The 15444-nt window shown below is 46.2% G+C and overlaps 1 protein-coding gene across 3 annotated transcripts in view; it reads left to right on the top strand.

Annotated features, from left to right (window-relative positions):
* LOC115468273 (ankyrin repeat domain-containing protein 50-like) overlaps positions 1–15444 on the top strand; it is a 74051-nt gene that overhangs the window by 40778 nt on the left and 17829 nt on the right. For all 3 annotated transcript variants that reach the window (XM_030199861.1, XM_030199860.1, XM_030199859.1), the window contains exon 3: positions 13391–13974. In XM_030199861.1, the coding sequence (XP_030055721.1) occupies positions 13562–13974 (413 nt within the window). In that variant the 5' untranslated portion in view covers positions 13391–13561. The remainder of the gene's footprint in view (positions 1–13390; positions 13975–15444) is intronic.

Here is a 15444-nt window from a genome sequence, read left to right as displayed (position 1 = left end):
GGGGTCCTGACAGCACAGGTGAAGGGGGGAGGGGCGACCCACAGTCCTGAGAGAAGGGCTGTAGGGAGACCTGAAAGGAGGGGGGGAGACTGACCAGACAAGGAGATGAGGGGTCCTGCGACAACACAGTGGCAGACGCAGACGGAGGGGGGTCCTTCCAGCCAACATAGGGAGGGGGGGGATGTATCTCCGTCACACTCTCTCTCTCTCTCACACACTGACTGTCTCTCTCACTCTCTAACACTGTCTACAACACACGCTATGTCTCACACTCGATCACATTCACTCTCTATGTGTCACACAGTCACTGTCAAACACTCTATCACTCTCATACACTCTCGCTCTCGCTCACATACCCACTCAAACATACTGTCAATCTCACACACACACTCTCTAACAGACACACTTGCAGCCACACACATTCAATCTGTCTCTCTCACAAAGTCACTCTCACACACACACTCTCTCAAATATACACACTCCGAGGAAAACCTTGCTAGCGCCCGTTTCATTTGTGTCGGAAACGGGCCTTATTTACTAGTTATTATTATTTATTGCATTTGTATCCCACATTTTCCCACCTATTTGCAGGCTCAATGTGGCTTACAAGAACCTGTTATGGCATCGCCATTCCAGGAGAAAGATACAGTTGGTGTTAACAAAATCATGGATGAGGAAAAAAAGGCCTAGGCAAAGTTATAGAAAGATAAATCTCGAGGTAGGGTGAAGTGATGAAGTGTTATAATTAAGCTATGGATTCCCATTGTAGGCCTTATTGAAGAAATAAGTTTTCAGAGATTTACGAAAGTTGGTTGTGTCATTAATCGTTTTCAAGTCAGTTGGTAGTGCATTCCATAGCTGCGTTCTCATGTAGGAGAAGCTGGTCGCATGTGTTAGCTTGTATTTTAATCCTTTGCAGTTTTCCAACTATATTCAAAGCAGTTTACATATTATCTACAGGTACTTATTTGTACCTGGGACAATGGAGGGATAAGTGACTTGCCCAGAGTCACAAGGAGCCGCAATAAGAATCGAACCCCACTAGGCTACTCCTCCACTGTGTGTACTTCCAACCCAGAGAATGAAAGTATCTTTCAAGACTCTTGAAGGACTTGGAAGGTTGCATTTTTGGTGATGGACACTGAAGTTCACAGAGTCCAGGAGCTCTGGGCTCATCCTTTGTATATGTACAGTGTCTCTAGTTCCTGCTCAAGGGGATGTCACACTTTCACATTAAACTGTTCATCATCCCAGCGTTCTTCCCTTGCCTGAAAGGGAGAAATGTATTTTACGCATTGGTTTCCAAGAGAGCAGAGTAAAGCTGTTCTGCCCTGGCGAAGTCTAACCTAGGATGGGTTGTCAAGTTGCTGATCTAAGGCCTCCTTCTTAAACGAGATATGGAGTTCAGTTCACACAGTAGTCATTACTGAAGAAAACCCTTCCTCTTCAAGTGCCCTTTCTATGAGAACCCAACTGGTGTTTTTTGGGTTGTTCACCTTGTCCCTGTGTTGCATTACATTTTCAGAAAATGGACAGAAAGATGGAAAATCAGTCTACTCCACAAAATTGTGTCCTTGTTACAACTGTTGATGAACTTTCTCGGTGGTGTCATCTTCTTCTGTATTTCAAGATTGCGCTCAGTTAGGAAGTCACAACCTTGTGGCTTGTTGTCAGAGAACAAGAATTGCTTACTTGTAGCAGATGTTCTCTCTCAACACCAGGTACTTGCATAAGTCACGTTACAGCAGTTTTCAACAGAGAAATACAGATGTCTGTGGAACTTTTCTCATATGAGGAAAAGCTTAAGAGGTTAGGACTTTTCAGCTTGGAAAAGAGATGGCTGAGGGGGGTATATCATAGCGGTCTACAAAATACTTGATGGTGTAGAATGAGTGAACGTAAATCGATTTTTTTTTACTCTTGCAAAAAGTACAAAGACTAGGGGACACTCAAGGAACTTTTCAGAGCCGAATGTTTCGATCCAGTCATCCGTTGCTGGCTAAATTGCACTGGTTACCTATCTCTTACCGCATCTGGTTTCAAGTTCTCCTCCTTGCTCACAAAACTGTACATTTAGGGTAGTCCTTCCTATATGACAGCTCTGATTGTTCCATATACACCATCTCGTGTACTTTGGTCTCTAGGCTATCAAACCCCTGGATTCTATATAGTGCAACTTACGTTACATGCGCTAATCCAGTTGTATTTTGGATTTGCGTGTGCAACTTAATTAGCTAACTAGCCAGTCAGCGCCGATAATTGCCGATTAACAAGCAGTTAACTACGCTGGCATTAATTAGAATTTGCGCGTACAGCTGTCTAAGCGTATTCTGTAAAGTAATGCACGTAAATTCTAAGGCGCATAGTTGAAAAAGGGGCATGGCCTTGGGTGTGGAATGGGTGGGTCGTGGGCGTTTCTAAAACCTATATGTATTTGTGAGGGACTGAGTGACATGGAGGGGCATAATCGAAAGGAACGCCCAAGTTTTGCTGAGGACATCCTCGCAAAACCTCCCGGTGGAGGGGCGGGGAAACCCATATTATTGAAACAAAATGGACGTCCATCTTTCGTTTCGATAATACGGTCGAGGTTGCCCAAATCTTGAAATTTAGGTCATCCTTAGAGATGGTCGTCCCTAGACTTGGTCGTTTCTGATTTTCGCTGATAATGGAAACTAAGCACGCCCATCTGAGAAATGACCAAATGAAAGCACTTTGGTCGTGGGAGGAGCCAGCATTCGTAGTGCACTGGTCCCCCTGACATGCCAGGACACCAGCCGAGCACCCAGGGGGCACTGCAGTGGACTTCATAAATTGCTCCCAGGAACATAGCTCCTTTACCTTGTTCTGAGCCCCCCCTCCCCCCAAATCCACTACCCACCACTGTACACCACTACCATAGTCGTTACGGGTGAAGGGGGGCACCTAGATGTGGGTACAGTGGGTTTCTGGTGGGTTTTGGAGGGCTCACATTTACTACCACAAGTGTAACAGGTAGGGGGGGATGGGCCTGGGTCCGCCTGCCTGTAGTACACTGCACCCACTACAACTGCTCCAGGTACCTGTATACTGCTGTGATGGACCTGAGTATGACATCTGAGGCTGGCATAGAGGCTGGCACAAAATATTTTTAAAGATGGCTTTTTGAGGGTGGGAGGGGATTAGTGACCACTGGGGGAGTAAGGGGAGGTGATCCCCGAGACTCTCCGGTGGTCATCTGGTCAGTTTGGGCACCTTTTTGTGGCTTGGTCGTAAGAAAAACAGGACCAGGTAAAGTGTTCCAAGCGCTCGTCAGGAACGCCCTTTTTTTCCATTATGAGTCGAGGATGCCCATGTGTTAGGCACGCCCAAGTCCCGCTTTTGCTACGCCTCTGACACGCCCCATGAACTTTGGTCGTCCCCGTTACGGAAAGCAGTTGTGGAAGCCCAAAATCGGCTTTCGATTATGCCGATTTGGGCGACCCTGTGAGAAGGACGCCCATCTTCCGATTTGTGTCAAAAGATGGGCGTCCTTCTCTTTCGAAAATAAGCCTGATAGTAGCAGGTGTCCGTAGAAAACCTCCCTCACTGAGGTTACAGTTCAGCCACCTTTCAGCAGGTGGCAGTAGTCTGCTGAGACTGAGGCTGTCGGAAGGGCAGGGCTCAGGCTAGGAGGGCATTACATGCTCCGTAAAATACAGCTGCCTTAGTAAAACTTACTGAGTCGCAACAGCGATCAATGCACAAAGGGGATCGCATGGAAATGAGATGAGAAAAATAAAGGAGAAGGGAATTTAGGTGTTTTTTAATAGAATACGCCTAGGCGTGGGGTTTTTTTGCGCCAATTTTTTAGGCATGATATATAGAATCTAGCCCTAACCGTCTTGTCTTGCCTTCTCCTAAGCAGACTTTTTACGAATCCACTCGCAGTTCTGCTTTTTTCATTCTGGCCTCCAGTCTCTGGAATAGCCCAGATCAGAATCCTCTTTAGTAAAATTTCAGATGAAACTGAAAACATATTATTTCCAGAAGGCTTTTGGGACTCCCGTTCTGGTAGGCACAGATTCAGCCTTGTTCTTCTTTTTGTTTTGTTTTATGCTTTAATTTTGCTTCCTAATTGCGTTGGTTTGATTGTTGTTCTTTCCTATTTTTAATGGAGTTCTGTGTCCTATGATTTTATATTAAATCTTATCTGTTTACTGCTTTGACATCTTTTGAGGAAAGTCGATATATCAAATTTTTTCACTCAATGAATACTTAACCTCTAGAACTCTTTGCCAGAGGGTTAGGGTTATTAAGTTTCAATTTTACTGTAATTTTATTTTTTATTTATTTATTAGGATTTATTTACTGCCTTTTTGAAGGAATTCACTCAAGGCAGTGTACAGTAAGAATAGATCAAACATGAGCAATAGGCAATTACAGCAGTAAAAATATTCAAATAATACAAAGTATGGCATGGTATACTAACAATGTCAACACAAGATGTAATAGAACATTTTAATTGATAGTGAAGGGTATTTATTTATTGGGATTTATGAACCGTCTTTATGAAGAGATTCATCCAAGGTGTATACTTGTACATTTTATTATTGTTGCTAACAAAATTGTAAGTTTGATGTTAAACTGTACCTGCTGTAAACCGTCTTGGGTGAATCTCGTCATAAAGGCGGTTAATAAATCCCAATAAATAAATAAATGAAGTGGCAATAGTTAAGATCAGGGACAAGGTGAGCTTTGCAAAGAGGAGACGGAACCAGTGGAGTAGCAAGGGCAGGGCGGTGGGCGTGGTCCGGCCCGGGTGTACGCTGCTGGAGGGTGCAGAGAGCAGCCGCGCGCCTGTCGGCTCCGCTGGTTCCCTGCTCCCTCTGCTCCAAAACAGGTTAATTCCAGGCGCGTGGCCCTCCAGCAGCCAAGAATGCACCGGGGGGGGGGGGGGGGCTTGATGCGCCGGGGAGGAGGTGTCATTGCACCGGGGGGGGGGGGGGGGGTCGTGCTGCACTCTGGGGGGGACGGACGCCGCTGCACCTGGGGGGGGGGGGGGGGCGATCCACCCCGGGTGGCAGCCAACCTAGGATTGCCACTGGACAGAACAAAAGGCAGAAATTGTAAAGAAGTTCTTTTGCTCAGAAACTGCTCCCTGAGGAAGGAAACGGCCTCAGAACCAGGGAAGCCAGAGTTCAAATCCTCCTTGTGCTCTTGATCAGCTCTTTATGGAAATGTTTTATCATCCTCCTTAAGCTGAAAGTGGAAAGGCAGTTTAGAAATCTACTACTACTACTTATCATTTCTATAGCGTTACTAGACGTACGCAGCGCTGTACACTTGAACATGAAGAGACAGTCCCTGCTCCACAGAGCTTACAATCCAACGTCTTCCTCAGGAGGCTCAATTCAGAACACCAGAGGCAAGGCTGGTGCAGGGCCTGATGCTTACAAATGGGGAAACCTTTCAGATGAGAAAGGCCTACTGAGCAGGTCAAACGAAAAGGATGTATAGAAAAGGGGACAGACAAATCTTTGTTTGGAAAGTAAATAAAAGTAGGATTTAAAAAGAGAATTGGTGTGGTGAAAGTGTGAGAGCAGAGAAGATCCATATTCAAACAGGGTGGGGGCCTTCTGGCACCAGAGCCTGGTAGAGGCTGGGTCCGGTTGAACTAGTAGGTCTAAAGCTGGATGCTTTAAGAACAAACCAGTGATGTGCTTTAAGCTCATGGGGGTGTGGGAGGAGCAGTAAGCCCAGGTGTCAGCTTTCAGCAAGAAGAGCCTAGGGCCGGAAGCCGGTCTGTTCTCTGCCAGGTTTCCATGCCAGCTCTTGCTTCTGCATCTGGCACACACCACTTTCCAATCAACACAGAGCTGTGAATGTGGAGCCAGTCTCTCCCTGTACCCGGGGGAACCGCTCCCAGACAATGCCCACTCATGGGTGCTTTCAGCTGACTTCCAGTTTGCTCAGCACGTGAGTCCAGTTCTGCTTTTACGTGCTGCTGGCAGGGGCTTGTAATCTTGCTTTTCTTAGGGAATTCTGAACTACAAGTCCCTACATGCAATGAGACAGATCCAGGACTGGCAATGGCAGAGAAGACCAGGCCCATCTAGACTGTTAGCCGCTAAGCTTCCCGTTTATTTTCATTTCATTTCCAGGGGAGGGATTTGTCAGCAGTAACTAAAAGTGATGATATACATTCAGGCAGAGTGATCTGTTGGGTTTATCCCAGGCTTTGTGTTTAAACTAAGTTTAACCCCTTCTCCTCCATTCCATGCTACCCCCTCCTTTTCTAGGAAGAGGTCATTAGGCCTTTGAACCCCTGCTTATACTGGGATTTGGCTCATTCCTTTTCAGTAGTCAGGGATTTCCCTGGCCCTGGAGGGCTCATAATCTGAGTTTCATGAGGGGCTGCAGTGGGATTTCAACCCTGGTTTGTAGGCTGCTCCTCCACTTCATTAGTATAACAGGTTGTTAAAATTAATTGGGGGGGGGGGGCGGCATTTATATACGTACAGTCACGCCCTCAAACTCCCCCCCCCCTCCCCAGAAAGCCTGTTTTCTCCGTGGTGAAAAGCATGCATGGCGGTACACAGCGTGTGGGGTTGTCTCATCCGATGGAACACGTGTGCTGTTGAGTAACTCACACGCTTCTTGCAAATGATAAAACTTCAGCAGTGTAAGGGCTTATACCCAGGCAGAAACGCCCCATGAAATTCAATTAAAAAGGTCTTTTTATCTGCAGTTAAAGCTGTCAAGGGACAGTCTTGGGTGAGAGCAAGTTAGATGCCAAGGAAACAAAATCCAACACTGACTCATCTGAAAGGCTTGAGACGGATTAAGCAACATACAGAGCAGATTGTAGATCGAGAGCCCACCCCTGGACAGTAACTTACAATCTCTGAAAGTACATCTTTTATTAAAAAAAGATGAGCTGTGCTGGGGACAGACCCTGTAAGTGGCTGCAGGGTAACCCCAGGCAGGTGGCTAGGCGTTTCGTCACAGCCCTTGTCTTTCTTTTTTCTGTGGCAGTAGTGGGATTGTCAAACTCAGTGCGTGAAGTGAGGGTCACCATCCACTGAGTGGTTCAGAGTCTTTTATTCCAGACACAGAGCACAGTGAACAAGGGCATAGTAACAGGCTCCCTTTAGGAGATTAGCAGCGTACTGATGGTGACTGGTAGCAGCCAGCAGGCACTGGAGATGCCTGTCCTAACACAAGAGCAACCGGATGACCTCAGGGGGGAGAAGCTGAAGGACTGGCCTGAGCAGACCCCTTATGGGCAGAGGCCCGTGAGTTGGCAGGGCCAGACGCCACACCAGCTGAGATCCGGCAGATCTACATGCTAGAGTGACAGCGGCTAGATGAACAGCAGCAGCGGCGAGAGGAACGGGAAGCGCGACGGCAGGAGCGTGAATGGGAATTCCAGCTGCAGAAAATGAAGTTGGAGATGGAAATGTTTCGTATCCAAAGCTCCAGCCCAACCCCTGCGCCAAGGCCAGAGACAGGATCCACAGCCCGGATCGGGCCCAACTTGTTTTCACAGTTTGATGATACCAGAGGTGAACCATTGATGGATATTTAACTGCATTTGAAAAAATTTGCCAGCTCAATGAGATGGGTAGATGTGGACTAGGACTAGGGGGCGTGCGATGAAGCTGCAAAGTAGTAAATTTAAAACGAATCGGAGAAAATGTTTCTTCACTCAATGTGTAATTAAACTCTGAAATTCGTTGCCAGATAATGTGGTAAAGGCGGTTAGCTTAGCGGAGTTTAAAAAAGGTTTGGATGGCTTCCTAAAGGAAAAGTCCATAGACCGTTATTAAATGGACTTGGGGAAAATCCACTATTTCTGGGATAAGCAGTATAAAATGTTTTGTACTTTTTTGGGATCTTGCCAGGTATTTGTGACCTGGATTGGCCACTGTTGGAATCAGGATGCTGGGCTTGATGGACCTTTGGTCTTTCCCAGTATGGCAATACTTAGTACTCAGAAAGACTGGGTGAGCTACCTGGGAAGAAAGCTCACTGGTAGCGCACTTGAGGCATTCCAAAGACTGTCCATGGAGACGTTCTCCCAGTTTGAGGAGGTGCGCAAAGCTTTGTCGAACCATTATGCCATTACCCCTGAGACCTACAGACTAAAGTTCCAGACTTTGCAAAAGGGGGAGGATTATACTCACAGCGAGTTTGTGATTCAGCTAAGATACCAGCGTCAGGGGTGGCTCAGTGGAGCTGAAGTTAAAACCCTGGAAGACTGCCAAAACTTGATGGTCCTTGAGCAGTTTCTTCAGCGCTGACGTTCAGAGGTGTGGGAATGTGTTCAAGATCGCCAGCCCCATACTCCAGAGAAAGTGGCCGAGTTGACTGACATCTTCATGGCTAACCGTCCCTGGTTGGCAAAGAGAAGCCATCCACATCTGCAGCAGCCAGGGCCCTAAGCCAAATATCCCTGTAACCTCAGAGGCTGTCAGCAAACCCTCCAGGGTTCCCCAAAAACCTAGGGACTTTAGGCGTGAATGTCCTTGTTTCCAGTGTGGGCGTACAGGAGATTTTGAAGCGGATTGCCCAGATAACCCCAAGCCTCCACTAAAGAGCATTCCACTTCCTGCACCAAGGCTGGTGGCTTTTGTGGGTGGGTCCAGTACCAGGAAGGAGACCCAAACACAGTTGCCACAGCACAAAAAGTTACTGGTCATTCATCAAGCAAGGAAGCAGATAGGTTTCCCCAACACTACAGCACTCCAGTAACTGTGAATCAGACCCAGGTGGTTGAGCTTGTGGACACTGGCTCTAGCATGACTCTGTTACAACCAGAGCTGGTGCTGGAAGATGCTATTCTACCAGGGTGCAGTGCAGAGGTAGTATTAGCCAATGGATCCAGAGAGACTGTACCCATTGCTCGAGTACTCCTGGATACAGACAAATAGGCATAATAGAAAACCTGCCGGTACCGATGCTGTGTGGGACCGACATGGGTCCAATGAACATTACCCTTGATAGCGGAGTCAACATTTCCGCTATGGTGACCCGTAGTCAGGCCTGGTGGTCCAACAAGCAGAACAGCAGAGGTCACCTCTGCAGTTCCAGATCCTGAGCCAGTCCAGGTGGGACCTGCCGCCACACACTGAGCAGAAGGTTTCAACGTATCATCAAAGACGACACCTAGATCCCTTTCTTGGTCTGTGACTCCTAACGTGGAACCTTGCATGACGTAGTTATAATTCGGGTTCCTCTTTCCCACATGCATCACTTTGCACTTGCTCACATAAAACGTCATCTGCCATTTAGACACCCAGTCTCGTAAGGTCCTCTTGTAATTTTTCACAATCCTCTCACGATTTTGTCTTGGGCAGACTGGATGGACCATGCAGGTCTTTTTCTGCCGTCATCTACTATGTTACTATATGTTACTATGATTTAACAACGTTGACTAACTTTGTGTCATCAGCAAATTTAATTACCTCAGTAGTTACTCCCATTGCTAGATCATTTATAAATATGTTAAAAAGCAGCGGTCCCAGCACAGACCCCTGTGGGACCCCACTAACTACCCTTCTCCATTGAGAATACTGACCATTTAACCCTACTCTGTTTTCTATCTTTTAACCAGTTTTTAATCCACAATAGAACATTTCCTCCTATCCCATGACTCTCCAATTTCCTCTGGACTCTTTCATGAGGTACTTTGTCAAACGCCTTCTGAAAATCCAGATACACAATCTCAAGTGGCTCACCTATATCCACATGTTTGTTCACCCCTTCAAAGAAATGTAATAGATTGGTGAGACAAGATTTCCCTTCACTAAATCCATGTTGGCTGAGTGTCTAAATTTATACTCAAAAAGTTCACTAAACCTCTAAATTTAGGAGCATAAAAAGTGGTTGGGAACAGGGTGGGGGGAAAATTTAGCAGCTTAGCAGTAATTTTCAGTGCTAGAAAGGCTCTAAATGTAGACAAATGTCAGGCCTAAATTTATAAGCAAAGCTTTGTAAGAATAAATCAAAGATGAATTTTCAGCTGAAAACGTGGAGGTTTATTTTCAAAGCAAATAGGTTACTATTGGGCTCATTTTCAAAAGAGAAAAACGTCCAAAAAAGTGACATAAATCTGCATTTGGGTGTTTTTCTCACAAGAACATCCAAATTGGTATTTTCAAAACCAATGTTTAGACGTTTTTCTATGAAATCCATCAGAAGTGCGTTCAAATCACAAGGGGGCATGTTAAGGGTGGGATTTAGGCGTTCCTAAGACGTTTTTTCAGCCATAATGGAACAGAACAAAACCAAGACGTTTTGACAGGGGTGACCTCCCCTTATTCCCCCAGTGGTCACTAACCCCCTCCCACCCCCAAAAATATGATAAAAAACATTACTTACCAACCTCTATGCCAGCCTCCGATGTTGTTGTTATTATTTATTGCATGTGTATCCCACATTTTCCCACCTATTTGCAGGCTCAATGTAGCTTACAGAGTTTGGTTATGACATAGTTATTCCATGATACCAGATACAATTATTAGTGTTTAGAGATTAGGTAAGGGAAGAGAGAAGGTATTAGGCAAGATAGAGGTGGACTGTAATAAACTGTATGGATTGGTGAGGTAGTTTTGTAAGGCTGTGTGTTTTCTTTGTAGGCCTTGTGGAAGAGATGTGTCTTCAGGGATTTGCGGAAGTTATTTATTTTGTCGATAGCTTTCAGGGTTGTAGGTAGTGCATTCCACAACTGCGTGCTTAGGTAGGAGAAGGTGGTGGCATGTATCAGCTTGTATTTTAGTCCTTTACACTGGGGAAGTGCAGATTGAGAAATTTGCGGGCTGATCTTTTGGCGTTTCTGGGAGGCAAGTCCACAAGGCTTAGCATGTAGATTGGGGCGTCCATTAGAATAGCATGCAGGTCCCTGGAGTAGTCTAGTGTTGGGTGTTGGTAACCTTTATCTTGTCTTCCTCTCTTCAATAGTCCCTTTTCCCTATGTGTCCTATCTGTCTGTCCTACCCTTATTTGTCTTGTCTGTCTGTCCTGATTTAGATTGTAAGCTCTTTTGTGCAGGGACTGTCTTTTCTTCATGTTCAATTGTGAAGCGCTGCATACGACTGGTAGCGTTATAGAAATGATTTGTAGTAGTAGTAGGGTGCAGTGCACTGCAGACAGGTGGATCCAGGCCCATACCTCTCCCTACCTGTTACACTTGTGGAGGAAACTGTGAGCCCTCCAAAACTCACCAGAAACCCACATATAGGTGCCCCCTTCCCCCTTAAGGGCTATGGTAGTGATGTACAGTTGGGAGTAGTGGGTTTTGGGGGGCTCAGCAGACAAGATAAGGGAGCAATGGTGAGATGTGTACCTGGGTGCATTTTATGAAGCCCACTGCAGTGCCCTCTAGGGTGCCCTACTGCTTTCCTGGGATGTCTGAGGGACCAGTCTACTAAAAATGTTGGCTCCTCCTACATCCCCAATGGCTTGATTTTGTGCATTTTGCACTTGGACGTTTTTTGTTTGAAAATGGACCAAAAACCAAAGCATCCAAGTCACAAAACCTTGTATTTACGAAATGAAAAGAGAGATGTTTTTCTTTTTTGAAAATGACCTTCTTTCCTATTCAGATCTTCGGACTTAGACGTCATATTGAAAATGTCCCTCTATGTAACTTTAAAAGTCTATGTGCTTTGAAAATACGCCCCTATGTAGTTTTAAAGTCTTTGTGCTTTCAAAATATGCCTCTATGTAACTTTGTAAGTCTAAGTGCTTTGAAAATATGCGCTCAACCAGTACCATTCTGCAGCTGTGGATTTCTTTTGGACTGTTCTGATCAAATCCAGCCCTTGTCCATCTGTTCTTAGAGAAAAGGTTGGGTTTTGAGAAATCTAAATACGTTTTATATATGTGAAATGTGGTTTTGTCCACACTCAGAAGTTATGGGAGTGGATGTATGTATACAAGTCTCACAGTACAGCTGGTGCACATGGGATATTATTTATTTCATATATTTTTATGATGTTTATTTGTTTATTGTTATGTTTTGTGACTTGCTCTGGATTTGACTGTATTGAAGAAAGGTGGCAGATGAACAGAACATTTCCATTATCTGAGATCCATAGGGGGCCTTTGGACCTTGTAGTTTAGGCACCCAAGGTTTGACATAGGGATGACAGGCTGGGGGTCTTCTTCAGATGAGGCGAAAAGCCAATCCCAGGAGCCTGGGTCAGGTCTCATGGGGTGGGGGGGGGGGGAGGTTGGAAGGGAAGCTGCCCCTCTTACAGCTCACCTGGTGGAGTCCTGGTGTGCCTTGTGGTGATATCATAGGAAGCTATGTCTTGGCATCCCCTGGAATATATAAACTCACGTCAGATTCTGTATTTGTCTTCTTGAGGGGTTAATGCAGTAATAATAATAGAAGGTTAGTGGTTGGGGAGAGGAAGGGGTGATCCTAGATCCATCATATGTAATCAGATATTAATCCTATGGAGGAGTGGCCTAGTGGTTAGGGTGGTGGACTTTGGTCCTGGGGAACTGAGGAACTGAGTTCGATTCCCGGCACAGGCAGCTCCTTGTGACTCTGGGCAAGTCACTTAACCCTCCATTGCCCCATGTAAGCCGCATTGAGCCTGCCATGAGTGGGAAAGCGCGGGGGTACAAATATAACAAAATAAAATAGATACTATTGGAGATTCTACATGGAATGTTGCTACTATTGGAGATTCTACATGGAATGTTGCTAGTGGAATAGCAACATTCCATGTAGAATCTCAAATAGTAGCAACAGTGGAGGAGTGGCCTAGTGGTTAGGGTGGTGGATTTTAGTCCTGAGGAACTGAGTTCAATTCCCCCATTTCAGGCACAGGCAGCTCCTTGTGACTCTGGGCAAGTCACTTAACCCTCCATTGCCCCAGGTACAAAATAAGTACCTAAGCCGCATTGAGCCTGCCATGAGTGGGAAAGCGCGGGGTACAAATGTAACAAAAAAAAAAACCTTTCCCTCTTTGTGCCACTAATGAGACAGTGATAAGCCTCAGCCGTAGGTCAATAACATTCAAGTGCTGGTTTCTGAACTTCTTCCTCCGCTTGGGAAGAGCCACATCACAGATTGTATCACATCCTGCCTCTGACATCGCTCTGCCTGGGCTTATTCGCAGGTGAGAGACTTTTTTTTTTTGGCTAGTCCTGGTTTTCAGCTAACATCCCAAAGCAGTGTGGGATTTGTAGTGCCTGATCCTGCTTATTGAAGTCAGTCCTGCAAGTCCCATAATGCTTTACGATGGGGTGTCAGAAATCTGCAGCCTGGAACTGGCTAACTTGGTATCTCTCAGGAGTGGCATAAAATGGGGACCAGATATTGCAGAGGGGACATGTTTTTTATTTGTTTATGTTCTGTCCTCGGGAAGGAGTTAATGTCCTTTTTGCTGTCTGTCTTTCTCTCTCCTGCTAGGTTTCTGCATGTTCTGACATGCCTGGTATCGGAGGAGCTGTAGGGAGTCTCCAGCCACAGGCAGGAAATTGCTTCCCTTGCTGAGGAGAACAGCTGTAGCCGTCCTTTGCCTCTCTAGGACTCAAGCATGCCCGGGCTGCGCCACGGGTCACTGCTGCCCGTGCTGGGGAAATGAGTGACAGCCTGCTTCGGGGCAAGCCATTTTACTGCCGGGAATGGGCCCTGCAAAGGCTGCAGCACTGCTTGGAGGGTCGGAGTAGCGGCAGCCACAGCGAGCACAACAATGGCGTCCTTATCACCGGCGGCTTGGGCAGCGGCAAATCGGCGCTGTGCACGGAGGTGCTGTGGCCCACCTCCGAGCAGGGGCGGAAGGTACGGCTCAGTGGCAGGGTCCTGGGCTACCACTTCTGCCAGGCCTACAGTGTGCGGACGCTGTCGGTCAGGGAGTTCATTCTTAGGCTGTTGGAACAGATCCAGAGGTGCCCGCTGATTCAGGGATATGGGCCGAAGCTGCAGGACCCAGCTGTGCAAAGTGTCCTGAACCCCAGCGAGTGTGAGAGAGACCCAGATGAAGCCTTCAAGAGGTGAGACACCGTGACTGTTTTCTGTCTTTTCCTCCTCCCTTAGACCAATTCTGTCTTCTGGGGAATCAGCTGCATTTAATCAACGGTGGGTGTTCGGCCATTGCCAGCATCTGTTTAGAGGTCAGGCAGGTCCTGGAGCAGTTGCAGTGTTGGTGAAGGGAGTAAGGTGTGCCCGTACGTATTTATGACAAGAATTTCTAATCTGGGTCAGACCCAGTGGCCCAGTCTCCTGTCTCTGGCCACACCAAACAGAGGAGCTGAGAGCTGGGATTGGTGTAGAGAGTTTTGCTTTATTGACTTCACAACCTTGACATGCGTTGCCAAAGGAATCCATAAAGGGGGCAGAGAGCGTGCCTTGGGCACTGTAATATACTGGGCATGAAAGTACCTGGGCTTTCTAGAAGCATACTATCCTCAGAGAAATCATGGTCGTAGTTTTCTTTCCTGACTTAACCCCCCCCCCCCCACAAGGCTTTGTTTTCTTGCGCAGATAAAAGTGTACACAGTATGACTGATGGGTCACTCTTTCTACCTCTAATTCCCAGTCAGACTAACATGTCTGAAAATGTCCTCCAAGTGGATAACAAAGTGAAAGTGGCCACTTGCAGGGCGGTTCTACTACTACTACTGCTTATCATTTCTATAACGCTACTAGACGTACGCAGCGCTGTACACTTGAACATGAAGAGACAGTCCCTGCTCGACAGAGCTTACAATCTAATTAGGACAGACAAACAGGACAAACAAGGGATAAGGACAAAGAGTAGCAAGATTCCGGAAACCCAAAGAGTAGCAAGATTCCGGAATCCCAACGAATAGCAAGATTCTAGAATTCCAAAGAATAGCAAGATTCTGGAATCCCAAAAAGTAGCAAGATTCCGGAATTCCAAAGACTACTACTACTGCTTATCGTTTCTATAACGCTACTAGACGTACGCAGCACTGTACACTTGAACATGACGAGACAGCCCCTGTTCCACAGAGCTTACAATCTAATTAGGACAAACAGGACAAATAAGGGATAAGGACAAAGAATAGCAAGATTCCAGAATCTCAAAAACTAGCGAATAAGGGAAAAGGACGAAGAGTAGCAAGATTCCGGAATCCCAAAGACTTACTACTGCTACTTATCATTTCTAAAGCGCTACTAGACGTACGCAGCGCTGTACACTTGAACATGAAGAGACAGTCCCTGCTCCACAGAGCTTACAATCTAATTAGGACAAACAGGACAAATAAGGGAAAAGGATAAAGAGTAGCAAGATTCCGGAAACCCAAAGAGTAGCAAGATTCCGGAATCCCAGGGTTTGTTAAACAATCATCCAATGAACATACGTGTATCAATTTTTTCCTGTGGACATTTGGTTGTAGAGGGGCAGGGTGACGGAAGGCTGCAACAGTAGGTGTGGATGGTCAAACTAGGTTAAGTGTCAAACTAAAATTAAAGTTTTGAAGTCACTAAGGCCAACA

This window comes from Microcaecilia unicolor, chromosome 4 (genome assembly GCF_901765095.1).
Source record: "Microcaecilia unicolor chromosome 4, aMicUni1.1, whole genome shotgun sequence".
NCBI lineage: Eukaryota > Metazoa > Chordata > Amphibia > Gymnophiona > Siphonopidae > Microcaecilia > Microcaecilia unicolor.
The sequence above is the reverse complement of the archived record's forward strand: the minus strand, read 5'-3'. Positions and strand labels throughout refer to the sequence as shown.